Genomic DNA, 19,912 nt, shown 5'->3' with positions numbered 1-19,912 from the left:
AAGCATTTTTAAGCTTCCACTTCCTATCCATATATCAAGAGCAGGAGAAGCAATGCACTACTGGGAGCTAGTTGCAAAAAAATCACACTGACTTCTGACTTCAGCTCAGCGTTTAAGCTGCCACTCTCAGAGCTCTGTGAGTCCGAATGACTACTGCCCGCGCTGCAAACACACTGCTGTCCCACTCACTGGCTACACGTGCAGTCAAGAGCCAATGTGCCGCCAAATCAGCCAATGGTAATAGTTTCAGTTCCCACTGAGCTGTGCCAATTGGTTAAGATGATCTGTGACCCACTAGGTATCAATCACGTGTCAACCATGTGATATGCGTAGCAGGCAGGTGGAAGTCAGAAACCAAAAAACTATTTTAAAAAAAATCATTTAAATTTAAAAAAATTGTGCTGAAGCAGGGACACACCTACACACTGCTGCCGACACACTAGTGTGTCCCGACACACAGTTTGGAAAGCACTGCTGTAGTGGTTTGCTCTGTTCCACACCATCTATATTTGATGCTCCTTATTTGATGTTCCCTGACTTGTAGGATTTTATTAGCACCGATCATACTCGCCTCTTATCCTGTGGGTGTGTATCTCAGACTAATTAGCGAGTATTTTTTTTTTTTGTCATATATATATATATATATATATATATATATATATATATATATATATATATATATATATATATATACACACACATTTGTTAAGCTATAGCTAATCCAGTGCCTGGTGTTTCCTTAAAAGTTATGCATAAAGTTCTCCAAATGAAAGGGCACTCACAGTACTTGAAAATGGAAAATATCTTTATTGCATATAATTCATCATAAAGTGTCAGTCAATGTTTCGGCTACAATTTTAGCCTTTTTCAAGACAATCTAAAAACATAATGTTTATAACAGAATTAATATTTAATTCACACAAAATATCAAAAAATTATTAACATTTGACATAAAATACACAGATAAACATAGTGACTACCTAGCGTGCTAAACTACATACCCTAGTGCTTTAAAAGTTGAGAAAATTGGACCCAAGATACATTACAGATATCATGTTAAACCAGATCAACTTAAAAGTTAATTTCATGTTACAATGATACTAACAATATAATATTAGTTTATACTGAATGCTACTAGATACATAGTGAACAGCAACAATGTAGCTACAATACAGTATTAATGCATATTGTGCATTGGCAGAGGAGTCAAAGATGTTACAATAGTAACCATAATGTTAATAACTAAGATATCTCAACTTGCTTGCAACATTTATTGCCAGAACAAAAATATATACGTTAATGTGTCTTTATAAACATAAAGACCACTATTTACACGCGCATAGAGTAACAATCACTGTACTAGTAAAACGTATATACGATATGTGCAACCGGCACTATTAAAGAGCCAAGGCAAGCTAACCCAGTAGGTGATTACTATATAGAAAGATAGGGTACTATACATGCCATACCACTTATGTTATATATATGATCAAATGCCCATGTGGGCGGGCCTATATCGGAGAAACAACACAGTGTATCTGTGACAGAATAACTGAGCATAAAAGTAATATCAGAACAAATAAAGATTCTGCCCCATTAGCTAACCATTTTTGCAATGCTTCTCATAATAACAGATTTCAGATCATAGACCATGTAATTAAACCACGTAGAGGAGGGGATAGAGAATTATTGCTTAAAGTGAATGTAAATTTTGATGCTAAAGTGCCCGGTTTTAAAAATTCAATTAAAAACAGGGGCACTTTAATTCATCAAAATTTACATTTCACTCCTGTTGTGAAAAAAAAATTACCTTTTAATCTTCACAGCAGCTCCAGCTTCCTCCACCCGTTGCAAAGCCTCTTCCTGGGTCTAAAATGAGGAATACGGCTTCCTCCAATCACGGCGTTGAATCAGACTGTGATTGGAGGATGACCTATCCATAATTTCTGACATCAGAAATGGCTTGCGACGACCGGAGGAAGCTGGAGCTGCTGTTAAGATTAAAAGGTAAGTTTTATTTTCACAACAGGAGTGAAATGTAAATTTTGATGAATTAAAGTGCCCCTGTTTTTATTCGGATTTTTAAAAACCGGGCACTTAAGCATCAAAATTTACATTCACTTTAAGCAACGCAAATGTTTTTGGATTTATGAGCTCAATACTTTAGAACCAATTGGTCTCAATAAAGATTGTGATTTGTCAGTCTTTTTGTAAATATGTTATAATCTGTTTTTTTCACTTTCATCTCAGAGGATGATTATTTTTAACTGTATTTGATCTAAATCTAGTCTATGAAAAATTACCCTGTTAATTTAGCATATCTAAGTATTTATTACTATGTATCAAAATGTGATAACTATATAATGTACTAGTAAGGGTTAATATTTTCTAATGTAATGGTGCCTTCTAGTGGTACCAGTGTATATAAGGTGAATTGTAACACTTGTTTGTATGGCATGATTAAGGTAACATTACCGAAACGTTGCTATGTCTTTTGATACTTTTTTGCTGGAATAAATATTCTGCTGATTTATGCTACCTTCTTTGGACTTGTATTTTTGTGAATTGCTAGGGTCTCTGCAGTGACCCTCCAGAGGTATGCATTAACTGGGGATTTGAGTGCTGGATTATACTCCTGACTTTGCAGCTGATATAAAACAGATGTTCTAACTCTGACATGCTGTAATATATTACTAGAAGAAGCTGCTGTACCTGAATTTACAATCCCAGCAGTGTCATATGACCTGTTTGTGTTGCCCTGCAATCTGCATATTTATATAAAAAGTCACATGCTTACTGCAGTTTGTGTTGCCCTGCAATCTGCATATTTATATAAAAAGTCACATGCTTTCTGCAGTTTGTGTTGCTCTGAAATCTGCATATTTATATAAAAAGTCACATGCTTACTGCAGTTTGTGTTGCTCTGAAATCTGCATATTTATATAAAAAGTCACATGCTTACTGCAGTTTGTGTTGCTCTGAAATCTGCATATTTATATAAAAGTCACATGCTTTCTGCAGTTTGTGTTGCTCTGAAATCTGCATATTTATATAAAAAGTCACATGCTTACTGCAGTTTGTGTTGCTCTGAAATCTGCATATTTATATAAAAGTCACATGCTTACTGCAGTTTGTGTTGCTCTGCAATCTGCATATGTATATAAAAGTCACATGCTTACTGCAGTTTGTGTTGCTCTGAAATCAGTATATTTATATAGAAGTCACATGCTTACTGCAGTTTGTGTTGCTCTGCAATCTGCATATTTATATAAAAGTCACATGCTTACTGCAGTTTGTGTTGCTCTGAAATCTGCATATTTATATAAAAGTCACATGCTTACTGCAGTTTGTGTTACTCTGCAGTCTGCATATTTATATAAAAGTCACATGCTTACTGCAGTTTGAGTTGCTCTGCAATCTGCATATGTATATAAAAGTCACATGCTTACTGCAGTTTGTGTTTCTCTGAAATCTGCATATTTATATAAAAGTCACATGCTTACTGCAGTTTGTGTTGCTCTGCAATCTGCATATTTATATAAAAAGTCACATGCTTACTGCAGTTTGTGTTTCTCTGAAATCTGCATATTTATATAAAAGTCACATGCTTACTGCAGTTTGTGTTGCTCTGCAGTCTGCATATTTATATAAAAAGTCACATGCTTACTGCAGTTTGTGTTGCTCTGCAATCTGCATATTTATATAAAAAGTCACATGCTTACTGCATTTTGTGTTGCTCTGCAATCTGCATATTTATATAAAAGTCACATGCTTACTGCAGTTTGTGTTGTTCTGCAATCTGCATATTTATATAAAAGTCACATGCTTACTGCAGTTTGTGTTGCTCTGCAATCTGCATATTTATATAAAATACAGTACTTTTTGGAAAGAGCTACAGGCTTACAGCAGTCAGTGTGTGCAGCAGGGCAGAGTGTGGGTAATTAATAGGTAAGCGGGACTAAGGGGCCAGTGGGCGTAGCTAACGGACCATGTTGGTGGGTGGAGCTAAGGGGGCAGTCAGATGGGCAGGAATAATGGACCCAGTGGCCCACTGGACATTTGCCCAGTATTATTATTATTATCAGGTATTTGTAGAGCGCCAACAGATTCCGCAGCGCTGTAAACATAGTCGTGTACAGGATAGCTTTTGTAGGGGTCAAGTGGGTAGAGGGCCCTGCCGAGAGATTCACTGTTGTAGTCGGCTCTTATGAAGCGATCTGTAAGCTGGACCCATAGGTTTACATTCTAAGGGGTTCAAAGGGGAAAGCAATGGAGTTAGGAAAGGTTAGTGTTGGTTGTATGCATCCCTGAATAGTAGAGTTTTTAGGGAGTCATTGAAGCTGTTAAAACTAGGGGAGAGTCTTATGGAGCGAGGCAGGGAATTCCACAAGATGGGGGCCAGTCTGGAGAAGTCCTGTAAACGGGAATGTGAGGAAGTAACAAGAGAGGAGGAGAGGAGGAGGTCCTGAGCTGATCGAAGGGGACGGGAGGGAGAGTATCTAGAGACAAGTTCTGAGATGTAGGGGGAGCAGTGCAGTTGGGAGTAGACATGTGCGATTCATTTCGGATCGATTCGGAAATTCGGCCGAATTCGTAAAATTCGGGATTTGGATCGATTCGAATTTCCGAATTAAAATAGCGCAGAATCTACCGAATAAATCCGAATTAGTTTGGTAGATTCGGATGGCCATGGATTACACTAGTATTGTACAGTATATTAGGTTATATCACTCTGCTATGGGTTACACCTAATATACAGTACATAATACTAGTCTAATACACAGTACATCCCACCTAACACTTACCGAAATTCCGAATTTCCGAACCGAATCGAACCGAATCCAGCCGAATTTATTCGAATCCGAAACAAATTGATTCAAATTTTTCCGAATTCGAATCGATCCGAAACGAAACTCGGAAAAAATCCGAACCGAATTTTTTCGCCATGCACATGTCTAGTTGAGAGCTTTATATGTCAGAGTGAGGATTTTATGTTTAATCCTAGAGGCAAGAGGAAGCCAGTGAAGGGATTGGCAGAGAGGTGCAGCAGATGAAGAGCGATGAGTAAGGAAGATGAGCCTGGCAGAGGCATTCATAATGGATTGTAAAGGAGCTATGCGGCAGCTAGGTAGACTAGAGAGGACGGAGTTGCAGTAGTCGAGGTGGAAAAGGATGAGAGAGTGGATTAAAATCTTGGTTGTATCTTGTGTAAGGAAATGTCTAATTTTAGCCAGTATGCCCTATGGCCAGTCAGGGCCTGGCCCCGAGCTAGCACAAACACATTACCATGCTCAGCTTGCACTACATACACATGCTGAGCACACTGACAACATATGTAGCATCTGAATTTACTTGGTGCAGGACAGCATGTATAGTGGTATCATACTGCCATATGTTTTAGAAAAACAGTTGACAATTGGTATAATATTTTATGCAATGATCTTAACTACTATAATCTTATAAGCTGTGTAATAATGTATCTTTCAGGACTAATTCTGGATAATGCAGTTAAGGAAACTGACCCATCTGTGCTTCTGGAGCTGGGCACATACTGTGGATACTCTTCAATTCGGATATCTCGGCTGCTTAAACCTGGAGCTCGTTTATTCACTATAGAGATGAACCCGGCTTATGCTGCTGTAGCCAAGCAGATGATTGAATTTGCTGGAGTGCAGGACAAGGTATTTTCCAGATTTTCATAAAACACTTAAAGGGACATAATACTCATATGCTAAATCACTTGAAACTGATGCAGTATAACTGTAAAAAGCTGACAATCTCCTCAGCTCAGCAGAGTAAGTTCTGTGTAAAAAGTTATACTTCACCTGCTCCCAGCTGCAGGTAAAAATAAAAAATAAATGAAGAAATGAACAGCAGCCAATCAGCATCAGCAGTGAGGTCATGAACTCTTACTGTGATCTCATGAGATTTGACTTATCTCTCATGAGATTTCATAGTAAACTTCCTTTACCTGATTGGTGAAATAATATGAGAGTTCACGATGCTCATCCCCTAAGATGTCCCAGGACAGACACACTAAAATGCTGCTTAGAAATCCTTTACAATAGGAGGTGGCTACTGAGGAACTTTTTAGGTAAAATATCTTTCTTTTTTACATAGAGATGTTCAGGAGATATTTTCTAGTCAGCTTTTTACAGCTATACTGCATCACTTTCAAGTGTTTAAACATTTGGGTATTATGGCCCTTTAAGTGTTATTATATAACATTATTTGTGAAAAGCACTCCAAGAATGAGTCTTCATACGACTAGGATTAAAACACTCCTTAAAGTGATGGTAAATTCTAGCATTTGTGAAACGCTGGGATTTACCATTGGAACAAATAAACGGGATTTTCAGTCAAGAAGTATAAAATACTTCATGCTGAAAGTTTCTTATTTGTTTGCAGCGTTCGTCGCACTGAGCTCTCAGCCAAATAGCGTTCTGCCGTGGGCTGCCTTAGCAGCTCAGTGCGGTGAATGCTGCAAGCAAATAAAGAAGCTTTCAGCATGAAGTTCCCTTTATTTCTTCCAATGGTAAATCCTAGCGTTTCACAAATGCTAAGATTTACCATCACTTTAAGCAAAAATCAAATGATGCAATATTTGATTAAAAATCAGTTTTTGTTTGTTTTCTTGGTACTCCTGCTACAATGCCTGTCACACGGTTTTGTCATGTGACACATGGTTATTGAGATTTTCTCCCGGCCACCCGGTGATGGGCACGTATCACACTGTGCAGCCAGGGACCGTGCAACTTGCAGAGTCCTACTGTGTGGCCACTATGCACTGTGAGCTCATTCACCTTACCAGTGCACTCTGAGCAGCTGTGATACCAGTCTAGTAGCGGTGGATGCTAATTCCATCAAACATGGTGTTAAGGGGCAGAATGTATTACCTATTACAGTGCATATGTTTGGCCGTTGCAGGGAAACATGGAGTAAGGGTGTGTAAGGAGCTACCAACCCAGTAGAAGCTTGCCACGCTCAGCATGCTGCACGCTTAACTTGCTGTGCTGTTCTGGTCAGGCCTGGCACGTGCCCCCCTCTGCACCTTCCGCCGCCTGCATGAAAGAGTCTGTCACCATGTACTCTACAGACCCTGGGTGCGAGCAGAGCTAGAGCAGATCTTCTCACCACCCCTAGGTTACGCTCTATTCAGCCTCTGCGCATCCGCATTAAAGGGACAGTACACCAGAATTGTGTTTTTTTTTAAAATATAGATAATCCCTTTATTACCCATTCCCTAGTTTTGCATAACCAACAGTTATATTAATACACTTTTTACCGCTGTGATTACCTTGTATCTAAGCCTCTGCTAACTGTCCCCTTATTTCTTTTGACAGACATGCATTTTAGCCAATCAGTGCTGACTCCTAGGTAACGCCAAGTGCGTGGGCACAATGTTATCTGCATGACACACATGAAATAACACCATCTAGTGGTGAAAAACTGTCAAAATGCATTCAGATAAGAGGCGGCCTTCAAGATCTAAGAAATTAGCATAAGACCCTCCTAGTTTTCAACCAAGAATACCAAGAGAACAAAGCAAATTTGGTGATAAAAGTAAATTGGAAAGTTGTTTAAAAATAAAATGCCCCATCTCAATCATGAAAGTTTAGTTTTGTACTAGACTGTCCCTTTAAGCCACCAGGTAGCATGGCAGTGAGAGGCGATTTACACAACATGCTGTGCCACCCTACTTCACGCTGCGTGACAGAGAGTGGAGGTGCTTTTTAGATAAACAGGGCTATCGAACAACCTAAGGTAGGTTAACTAGAAAGTAGGTGAACTGAGGTATTATGCATTTTACGGTTATATTTTTTTTCTTTGTAGGAAGGCAAACAGTTTAGGTAATGCAGTTGGTAAATTGAATTCTCTGTACCCGCTAGAGCTCTATCCCATTTTAGTGCGTTTAAAAAACACAGCTTTCACATCAACTGACTAATAAAATATTAGCTAAAAATGTTATCTTATTTGCCCCGCACCCAGTGTATTATTATCTGTTTGCAGTGTGAACATTAATGTTAAAGGGACAGTAAAGTCAAAATTAAACTTTTATGATTCAGATAGAGCATGCAATTTAAATCAACTTTCCAATTTACTTCTGTTATGACATTTGTTTCATTTTCTTAGTATCCTTTATTGAAGAGAAAACTAGATAGGCTCATAAGAGCTCAGTTGTGTGCACATGTCTTTAGTACTCTATGGCTGCAGTGTTTTGCAACATTGTATAACAAAGCTACAAATAATGTTTCTGTTTAGTCAAAAATAAACTTTCATGATTTAGATAGGGCATGCAATTTTAAACAACTTTCCAATTTACTTTTATCATCAAATTTGCTTTGTTCTCTTTCTTTGTTGAAAGCTAAACCTAGTTAGGTTCATATGCTAATTTCTAAGCCCTTGAAGGCCGCCTCTTATCTCAGTGCATTTGACAGGTTTTTTTACAGCTAGACAGCGCTAGTTCATGTGTGTCTTATAGATAACATTGTGCCCACTCCTGTGGGGGAGTTAGCACTGATTGGCTAAAATGCATTTCTGTCAAAAGAACAGAAATAAGGGGGAAGTCTGCAGAGGCTTAGATACAAGGTAATCACAGAGGTAAAAAGTATATTAATATAACAGTGTTGGTTATGCAAAACTGGGGAACGGGTAATAAAGGGATTATCTATCTTTTTAAACAATAAAATATCTGGAGTAGACTGTTCCTTTAAGGTAAGAGGTTTGATTTGTGCATGGGTCTAAAAGAGAGGTTGCAGGATCAGGGGTCTGATCTGAGTATGGGGCTGCAGAATCAGGGATCTACTCTGACGTCTAAGAAGTGGAGTTAAATGAGGCTGTGCACTGTTTTGAACAATCACTGTGCAATATGCAGACAGGGCAGGCAAAAAGTAATGCTAACATTCAAAATTTGAGAGAGTGGAACATGGAACATGCATTATTACTTTACAGCAAAGTTAGAGAAAATTAATAATTAATCATGATTGCAGAGGCGTTACATTTCATTAAACACTGTATGAGGGATTACATTTTGCTAACCATAAATAACATGGCAGATGTATTCATTTAAAAAAGACACAGTTGAATCAGCTAATGTGTGGCTGCATCTTTTTGTAATAGTGGCACCAAACGTGCTACTTCTGGATTTTTGTTGTTGTTGTTTTTCTAACCTTTAAGCAGTCCATAAAACAACATAAAACTAAGGACAGTTAGCCAAAAAAATGAATTTCATTATAGAGCAGTTTATTTTATTGTTTATGTCAAACTTTTGAAATATACCACTTAATTGGTAATACAAAAATAACTGATTTAGAGCCAGATTACGAGTGGAAAGCTAGTTAGAACTTTCGCTCGCACGCTAACTGTGCTAGAAGTAAACTTTTTGCGTGCGTCAGGTTGCGCTCATATTACAAGTTGAAAGTAAAAACTTATGGCACGCGCTAGCCCAATGTGTGCAAAAAGCCAAACTTACAATATCGGGCGCACATTACCCTATTCCTCCAAAGAAGTCAATGAAGAAAGAATAGTTTTAAAAAAACAAAAACACTTGCACGCTAATGCGAACACATATTCTCAAACATGACATAAAAATATGAATCTCACATTCCAATGTTCTTCACATAACACAATATGTTCTATTTATTCATAAATACATATTTCTAAATATATCTCATGGTTTTTTTTGGTACAATATGTATATATATATATATATATATATATATATATATATATATATATCCACTGTACATACACACACACACAGTTACAGGCCACTTTATTAGGTACACCTTGCTAGTACTGGGTTGGACCCCCTTTTGCCTTCAGAACTGCCTTAATTCTTTGAGGCATAGTTTCAACAAGGTGTTGAAAAGATTCCTCAGACATTTTGGTCCATATTCTATATATTTTAATATTATAATATATAATATATATTGCTGGCTGCACATCCATGATGTGAATCTCCCATTCCACCACATCCCAAAGGTGCTCTATTGGATTGAGATCTAGTGACTGTGGAGGCCATTGGAGTACAGTGAACTCATTTTCATGTTCAAGAAACCAGTTTAAGATGATTTGAGCTTTGTGACATGGTGCATTATCCTGCTGGAAGTAGCCATCAGAAGATGGGTACACTGTACTCATAAAGGGATGTACATGGTCAGCAATAATACTCAGGTAGGCCGTGGCTTTTAAACAATGGTCAATTGGTACTAAGGGGCCCAAAGTGTGCCAAGAAAATATCCCCCACACCATTACACCACCACCCTGAACCGTTGATACAAGGAAGGATGGATCCATGCTTTCATGTTGTTTACGCCAAATTCTGACCCTACCATCTGAATTTTGCAGCTGAAATCGAGACTCATCAGACCTTGCAACAATTTTCCAATCTTCTATTGTCCAATTTTGGTGAGCCTGTGCAAATTGTAGCCTCAGTTTCCTGTTCTTAGCTGACAGGAGTGGCAACCGGTGTGGTTTTCTGCTGCTGTAGCCCATCTGCTTCAAGGTTCGACGTGTTGTGCATTCAGAGATGGTATTCTGCATACCTTGGTTGTAACGAGTGGTTATTTGAGTTACTGTTGCCTTTCTGTCATCTCAAACAAGTCAGCCCATTCTCCTCTAACATCAACAAGGCATTTTCATCCACACAACTGCCGCTCACTTAAAATTTTCTCTTTTTTGGACAATTCTCTGTAAACCCTAGAAAGGGTTGTGCGTGAGAATCCCAGTAGATCAGCAGTTTTTAAAATACTCAGATCAGCCCGTCTGGCACCAACAACCATCTACTGTATTGTGCTCTCATCCATCCCAAAGTATAGTATGCCGAAACAGGTCCCAAGTAAGCGCAAGCACGTAGTGCTTAACCTCAAGCAGAAGATGGAAATATACAAGAGGCTTGAGAAAGGTGAGAGTCGTGCAGTGCTCATGGAGGAATTTAATATCGGTTTGTCAGCTATCTATGACATTAATGCTCAGTCTCAGAAAATAAAGGAGTTTTATGTTAAGTCAGAGAGTGACAAGAGTGTAGAGAAGCGTCATACTCTTCATACACCAAGAATGGAAGTGCTTGACCAGGCCCTGTATGAATGGTTTTCGCTGAAAAGGTCTGAGGGTGGTTGTATTTCTGGACCCATGTTGCAGGAAAAAGCAAGAGAATTTCATGAGAGAATGAATATTAAAGGCAAGTGTTCATTTTCAAGTGGCTAGCTTACCCGATTCAAGGTTCGTCATGACATCCGTAAGCTGGACTTGTCAGGTGAGCAGAAATCAGCTGATTTTGAAGCTGCAACTTAATTTCCTGATGAGTTTAGCAAATTGGTTGCAGAAAATGGCCTGACCCCAGAGCAGATTTATGATGCAGATGAGACTGGTTTAATGTGGAAGTGTCTGCCTAATTCTACTTTGGCTGGTGTTAATGAGAAGGTAGCTCACGGGTTCAAGCTAAATAAAGAGCGTATCACTGTGCTCGTTTGTGCAACTGCATCGGGAAATCATAAAATAAAGTTGTGTGTGATTGATAAATTTGGTAAACCAAGGTGCTTTAAAGGCACAAGTAACCTCTCTGTTGATTATCATGCACAAAGTAACATTTGGATGAATGCAGACATTTTTAAGAAGTGGTTTAATTCTTCGTTTGTTCCCAGTGTTAAAGAAAATTTACGTAACAAAGGAATACCAGAGGATAGTAAAGTTCTGTTGCTCCTAAATAACTGTCGCACCCATCCTCCTGCTGAAGAGCTTGTTAATGACAACATTTTCGTATATTATCTTCCAGCTAATGTTACAGTCTGATCCAACCAATGGATCAAGGAGTAATTTAAAATGTAAAAATGTTTTACAGGCATGACTTCATGCGTAAAATGGATTATTTTGATAGGACAATTCTAATCTGGACTTTCAAAAATAATTTCATCTGAAAGATGCCATCTACACTGTTACTTGTGCTTGGGATTCTGTGAGAAGTGAAACATTATGGAAATCTTGGAGAAAGTTGTGGCCAGCTGTGACGTCTGTAGAATGCTCCTCTGTCGACTTTGTGGGGTTCCAAACAACAGTGCAGCTGCCAGTAGCCAAGTTTATGATGAAATGTGTTAGTTAGTTGATGATGCTAATGAAAAAAAGAATTTTTCTCGGGTTGAACTTGACGACTGGCTTGTTGTGGATGAAGCTATTCAAGTAACTCATACACTAAATACAGAAGACATCATAGAAGCAGTTATGAATCGTGGACAAATTAATGTTGCAGAGGCGGAAGAGAGTTATGACAATGGGTGTGAGGTATCTTGGCAGAGAGCTACTGAAGCATTTGAAACTGTAATAGGTTTTGCAGAACAGCAACCCTTCTTCACTTCTCAGCATGTTATGCAGCTGCACATTATGCAAAACCTAACTTTGCATAAGAGGCGTAGGGCCTCAAAGCAAGCTGATATTCGTTCATTTTTTGATAAAGCTGCATGCAAGATTGCCAATACAGCATCATCTACTGATGTAGATCCAAAACTATCTACATCCACATTAAGTTAAATTTATTTTTACAGTATTTGTCTCCATTTTCTTTTATTTACTGTAACAACATTTTAACTGTCTCTCTCCCTCTTTTGCGCTCTCTCTCCCCCCTCTTTTGCTCTCTCTTTCTCCCCTCTCTTTTGCTCTCTCTCTCCCCCCTCTATTTTGCTGTCTCTCTCCCTCGTTTTTTTTTTTATTGAGGAATTTCACTGTGAACAACTCAAGGTACAACATTCCATAAGCAAGTTACACAAAAAGTAACACATATTAATTGGTACATATAATCTTAGGCATATAAGTGCATACAATTTCCCATTGAGGTACTGACCAGGCCTGGCCCTGCTTAACTTCCGAGATCAGACGGGATCGGGTGCATGGTGCATACAATTTCAATTGGAGTCCAACCGAACATAAAAAAAAAAAAAAAAAAACGAAAAACACATAGAATTATATAATACATATGAGCATTATATCCGGTTAACATTCAAAGCCAGTAACATCCTCTTTTTGTTATTTATATTTATAGTAGGGATAGGGATATCTATAGCCACTAGAAAATGAGTAGTAGGGAAATTTCTGTGGAATCTGCTTTCCTATGTTTATCTAGTAAACCAAAACTAAGGAAGGGTGGAGCCAAGATAATAGAGATTATAATCATAATATGATAGGGGTATATAATCTTATTTGTGGTTCTTAGCGATATGCTGTCCAAGCGTATGTTATATCTCAGCACTCTTACCAGGGGAAATACATATAAAACAAAAGAACTAACTAAAGCCACTGTATCTCCGTACTGTAGACATATAAAGCATGGGTCTGGACATTATATTATAAGTAGGAATGAAATAGTGTGTAGTCTGAACGTTCTAAACGTAATGTGGGTGACAACTATATCTGCAAATAGAATAGGGATGTTCTTAACATATTTTGTACAGTAATCTAAAATATATTGCATTGCATGAGACTAAAAAGCTGTTAGTACATTCACACACTAAAATACAACATGTCTCATTGTGCATAACCAACAAACAGTAAAGAAATATATTCCCCAATATAGTATAAACCTTACATCAGGAGTACACCATTAATCATTACATATCAGTTATATAAATAGCTGCAGGCTTAGCAAAATACCTATTGCTTAGGAGTTTGGCAAATGTGATTATTAGGGATATTAAAGCATATGAGTGGACCCAGACATTGCATAACAAGTAAACATATGAGTTACAATAAAATCCCAAATATCAGAATTATTTATATCAAATAGGAATATACTAGTCAGGCTGCCGTAGAAAGTAAAAGCTATTAGTATTATATACGACCATAGGGGTACTTTCTATCAACCTCATATTGTATAATACTAGGTTCTAACTGCGCCACAAGAACATAGGTACACGCTGTTCCATGAAGATTGGTAGAACACACAAGGTTGCAGCATTAGTCATGTTGGGGGTAATTATATAGATCAAAAATATTTAAGCTATATCCAAATTTGAAAGAGGAAATATCTTGACAATGGGATTGAAACATAAGCCAGCTCTTATAACTAGTGGCAAGCAAAAGAAAAGGTCGAACAAAATAAACTGGCCCAGTGTCTCTAAGTAAGCTTCACCCCATAGCAGATATGTTACGCTTCCCCTCTTGAGAGCCCCCAGGGTCAAAAGGCCGGCATAAGTGAAGTGTGTCCACACGAACAAAGCCTCGTTCTCTCCAAAGGGAGGCTATGGTGCGCAACAGAAGATTTCACCACCGTGACCCACATCTCTCCAGTGGTACTCATCTCTCGGTAGGCGGGCCTCTTTCCAAACTTCCACCATTCCCCAGCTGTAACTCCCAGGCCGCACCGCTCCCGGCACATCTCACCAGTATTACTCATGAGTTGCGAGTAATGGGCCATCTCTAAGCTTGTGGTAGCAACGGCATCTGCTGCACTCAATGTCCCAGCCGCGGTTCGCTGGAGCCAGGAGACCTGTAGTTGTCTCGCGCTTGTGACCGGGACATCATCTGAGCATTCATCCACTGCCAGAGGGACTCTGTCAGATAGGCTCACCGCATCCTGGGCCTGAGGTAGTGGGATCGGTAAACTTAGGATAGGCCCTCTGGGACTTGTAGTTTTGTCAGTTTGCTCTGAAGGGCCTCTTGGCGTCAGATGGTGGTGTCCCACCTGTCTAACTAGCACCCGGAGGTTGTTACACTCAGTAGACCAAGTCTGTTGTAGTTTCTTGTGGTGATCGTTTAGCAGCCTTGTCACGGCTGTAAGTATCCTTTCAGTGCCAGACACCATCTTTAGTAGGTGCACGCTGGTGGAAACGGCTTTGAATTCTCCCGTTGTCTATCTTGTATAACTATGGTGGTATTATGTATACTTCGGTAATGCTGGTATCGAATGGATTGTAAGAGTAATCGTATCTGTGTACTTTTAGACCCAGGGGCCTGAAGGGGAAATATATGCGGCAGCCCTAGCCACGCTATTCAGAAGCAGTGTGCACAGCTCACTTGGATAACATAGGTCAGGGTGTCAGTTGATCGCTCCTGTACCTCAAATATATTAGGTAGAGAATCTTAGCTTCCTTTAAAAAACAATCTTTGGTAGAATAGCTCTTCTGAGTTGAAAATAGAAAGCAAAATTTATAGAATACATGCAGGAGCTCCTCCAAAACACTTCCTGCCGCTCCAAGTATAGGCTCCGCCCCCTCTGTCCCTCTTTTGCTGTCTCTCTCCCTCTCTTTTGCTCTCTTTCTTCCCCCCTCTCATTTGCTCTCTCTCTCCCTCTCTTTTGCTGCCTCTTTCCCTCTCTTTTGCTGCCTCTCTCCCTCTCTTTTGCTGTCTCTCTTCCCCTCTCTTTTGTGCTCTTTCCCCCTCTTTTGTGCTCTCCCTCCCCTCTCTTTTGCGCTCTCTCCCCCCTCTCTTTCATACTCTCCCCCCTCTCTTTATCCCCCCTCTTCTGCTCTCTCTATCCCCTTTATTTGTGCTCTCTCTCTTGTGCTCTCCCCCCTCTCTTTTGCTGCCTCTCTCCCTCTCTTTTGCTGTCTCTCTCCCCCTCTCTTTTGTGCTCTTTCCCCCTCTCTTTTGTGCTCTCTCCCCCTCTTTTGTGCTCTCCCTCCCCTTTTTTTTGCGCTCTCTCCCCCCTCTCTTTCGCGCTCTCCCCCCTCTCTTTTGCGCTCTCCCCCCTCTATCCAATTTATTTGTGCTCTCTCTTGTGCTCTCTCCCCCTCTCTCTTTTGTGCTTTCCTCTTCTCTTTTGTGCACTCTCCCCCCTCTCTTTTTCTCACTATCCCCCTCTCTATTGCTGTCTCTCTCCCCCCTCTCTTTATCCCCCCTCTTCTGCTCTCTCTATCCCCTTTATTTTAGAGCTCTCTGTCTCAATCACTCACTGTGCACTCGCCCAGCCCACCCGTGTCATGCTCCACCCAGCCTCGCCCACGTCACGGTCGACCCCACCCGCGCCACGTCCGGCGCCGTCCACGTCATGCCGGGCCCCGCACACCCGCACCTGTCGGCCATGCCCACTCCACCACACGCGACGCTAGGAGGAAGACAGTTAGAAGGCCAGGTGTGTTTGTCCTTGTGCGCAGTCTCTACTGTGCATGACAGCTTTGGACAAACACACTTGGCCTTGGCGTTCGCATTTACTTTCAACTTGTTAGAAGAGCACAATTAACTTGCGCACAAACAAATGTGAAAACCCGATATTGCTTGTAGTTAGTAAACACTAAAATAAATGCAAAAAGTATGTGGTTAGTAGTCACCAAACTAAACTGCTCTATCAATATAAATCAGTTGTGGTCTCAGTTTTATGCCATACTGGTAACAGCTCTCTGTAAATGGGCTGGTGTTCTATCAGAAGAGCGAACTTATCAGACTAGCGAATGGAAGTGACATTCCCTCAGCTGTCTGATAAGAAATACGCACCACGCATGCGCTCCACGTCCTTGTAGCATTCCAATGGCAGTACGTCACCACTCATCAGATTCTTGGACGGTGGTGGCCGTGCGCACTAACAACTAACTACTTCCCATCTTAACAGTAATATATTGATTACAGTGTGCAATGGAGATTACTATCTGCAGAATTTATTTCCACATCTTGAAGTGGGTTAAAACCTTTTTTTGTATGTGCAGTCGTCCTAATATTGTTTTAGGGATCTAAAACTATAAAGATCTTTTTATATGGAAGTTATCAGACACTAATTTTCCTTATTAAGATCTGATGCTGGTGATTTACACTATATGTTGCTGAGAGAAAAAGTTTAATACCTATGAACGTTATAATAAGTTGTTTCTCTTTTTATTATTTAGCTTAATAGTTTTAGTTCCCCAAAGCAACATTAGGGCTACTGCACATTCAAAAAATGGTTTTAACCCACTTCAAGATGTGTGCAAACACAGCGCAATACATCATGGCTAGGGGCAGGACCAAACAGGTATGTGAGTCTGAGTGTACCTGTCCTAGCCAATCTTTGAGAGTGAGCGCGAAACGCGCCAGAAAACGTAGCTTCCAGCTAACCGCTACTCTGTGAGTTATCCGTTTTAATGCATACCAATAAATAATTAATTTTACCTCTAACTAAGGCTGTGCATGGCATGTTGATTGTAGATTTATGCTTCACATTTGAACATTATACCATTGTCAAGAGTTATCCCCCTTTCATATAGCCAAAAAAATACTGCTACTTATAAGGTGTTGCAAGGCAATGACTACCATATGGACGTTTTGTTATAATGCAGAACAGAAACAAGAAAGGTTTTTAGGAGTATTTACTGTATATATTGTAGTCATTTCTATGCACCACCCTAAAAATTACAAATACCACCTATACTGAAAAGGGGTGCAAAACAAAAAATGAAAATGATCTCTTAATGTGTGTGCGCATACACTTATATACGTATAAGTGTGTGTGCATAACTCCAACACACTCTAATATAAATATATATTCCAACTGCCACCCCTACTGAAAGGTAGTTGAAAGCAATCATAACCATATAATTTGTGATTTTTATCTTTTGAATTTAGATATTTTGTTGATTTTTTTTTTTTTTTTTGCTCTAATCCACCTTTCATAAAAAGGTGCTGTTGGTATTTTTGTGTGTTTTATTGGCAAGTCTTAAAATAGCTGTGAAATCTGTTGCTAAGCAACAACATACACACTCTAGCAAATGTACATGCGCCTGCAGATAGCAGAAAATCACTGTTTAGCACATGTCCAGTAGAGGGCTTCTCTGAGAAGATCATGTGACAGGATACACAGAGAAAACTAGGTTTAAACATGGCAGCTCTCTTTGCATCTTGCAGACAGTGGCTTAGCAGGGAACTTCAAAGTGCTTGTTTAGAGTTAAAACAGATAAATCATTTTTGTTACACATATACGTTATTTTGCATATTTTTTGCTCACAAGCAATTTTTATTTTAATTCAAACACTGTTTAATGATGCTTTAAGCACTGCCACTACTTTACAGAATGACCAATCTGCTTGTAGAGGTCCCAAGTAGCAGAGCCAGTATTGGTGAACTGCTACAGGGGCTGACGCAACATATATCTGAACTGGGGCAAGCAAGGGGCTGGCTTCACTCAGAGTGATATGTGGCTAGCCTCTGCATCAACTCCTGGTTTTATGTTAAAGGGACAGTCAATTTCAAAATAAAATTTCATGATTCAAAAAGGGCATGTAATTTTATTTTTATTTTTTTTAAATAATTTTTATTGATCAAACAAAAGATAACAAAAAATAGTTGTTTGGCAGTCATATATACATTCAAGAGGAATACTTTATACATAAATAAGTTTCGCTCTTTTTTGGTGGCAAGTCCAAGAAAGTCTATACACATCCTGATTGTGAAGTGCCACAAGGCAGAACATACAGTGATCTGAGATGTCATCGCAGAAAATGCAGCATGTCTGCAGAAAGAACAGGACACATGCAGGAACAGTTAGCGCTTGATCTTTGTAGTGCTGCTCCACATTAGACAGTTCTCTTCAAACAGAGCTGTGCTCTGGTTACACTGTGTAAGTTTTTCTTAACCAAGTGCATCCAGAGCAAAGTGCTGTTTGAAGTGAGCAGTCAAATATGCAGTAGCGCTGCAAAGCAGCAGCCCATTGCTTGTTGACTTTCTCTCAGAGATTTTTTCAAACCCACCCCCTAGCCTTTCCCAGTCTGCAAAGCTGTTTATTCTGAATGTAAGACGTTAGTATGAGCATTGCATCTTTTTATTACTACATTTTTATGTTAGACCAAGAGAAAAGGAAACAGATTTATTCAAGAGCCATTTTTAAATTTCTTTTTTTGTATGCCGCTAATTTGCAATGCAATTATATTATAAAACATTAAAAATTGCTTTATTTTTCTGTTAACCAACACATTGCAATTGAACTGGTGCCTTAGTGCAACTGTCTAATTTAAAATTGAATTTTATCTAAAAATGACCTGCAGAAAAAATTTCACAAAATAAATCTCATCGCAGAAAGTGAAGAAAAGTTCTGCCTTTGGGGTGAAGTGGCAGATATGCATTCATCTGATAAAGTGTGATGCCAATACAAACACATATATAAAGATACAGGAATAAAAGTGCGCTAAACAAAATCATTTGTATTGTAGCTTAAATGAGAAAAAGAACTGAAAACAGAATGATTGCCATTTTCTATCATTTGGCACATGTTTTGCAGGAAGTTCGATTATTAGAGATTATGAAATCCTAGTGTGAAAAATGTATGGTTTGTCAGTTGCAAAAATATCTAGAAGTATTACGCATAGTAGCGCTTTCAGAGCTTAATATGTGTTTAAAAGTGTGTAGGCCATAAGCAAGATTTACAAGGTCTCACAGGATAGGAAGTTCAGCATTATTTATCTCCATATGCTTAGTGTTTATGTATTCCTCCCATATGAAGCAGATGTTGTGCTAGTCTTCTAAATGTTTGATTTGAGTGAAGTGGTATTTTTCAAGCTTAAGAAAATGTGAAACTCTATCCTTCCATTCTGATGTAGGGGGTAGGGTGTGTTTTTTCCAATTCAATGGTATTAGACTTTTGCCGGAATTTATCATGAGAGTGAGCAGTTTATGTTTTAATATACATTCAATTTTAAGTAGTTTGTTAAATAAGAAAATGCATAGATCTAAAGGGATGGAGACAGATAGTACTTTATCAATTTCTTTTTTCACTCTTGACCAAAAGTTTTGGGCTATCAGACATTCCCACCAGATATGTGTGAATGTGCCTCTTTCTATGCATCCCCTTTAGCACTCGGCCGGGTAATTGGGGAGAATGGCCGACAGGCTAGCAGGTGTGTAATACCACCTGCTAAGAAGTTTAATATTCATCTCTAAGGTGGATATGGATGAGGTCGATTTGCTCATGTTTGAAATTATGGAAAGCCAGTCTTTTTGTTGTAAAGTTTCTCCTATTTCTTGT

The 19,912-nt window shown here is 39.1% G+C and overlaps 1 protein-coding gene across 1 annotated transcript in view; it reads left to right on the top strand.

Moving 5' to 3' along the window:
- The window catches only part of LOC128648935 (catechol O-methyltransferase), a 52,764-nt gene that overhangs the window by 13,924 nt on the left and 18,928 nt on the right, over positions 1 to 19,912 (top strand). Inside the window, exon 3 of the mRNA XM_053701915.1 lies at positions 5,488 to 5,681. Within this exon, the coding sequence (XP_053557890.1) occupies positions 5,488 to 5,681 (194 nt within the window). The remainder of the gene's footprint in view (positions 1 to 5,487; positions 5,682 to 19,912) is intronic.

This window comes from Bombina bombina, chromosome 2 (assembly GCF_027579735.1).
Source record: "Bombina bombina isolate aBomBom1 chromosome 2, aBomBom1.pri, whole genome shotgun sequence".
Lineage (NCBI taxonomy): Eukaryota > Metazoa > Chordata > Amphibia > Anura > Bombinatoridae > Bombina > Bombina bombina.
Note: the sequence above shows the minus strand (reverse complement) of the source record. Positions and strands in the feature narration are given on the sequence as shown.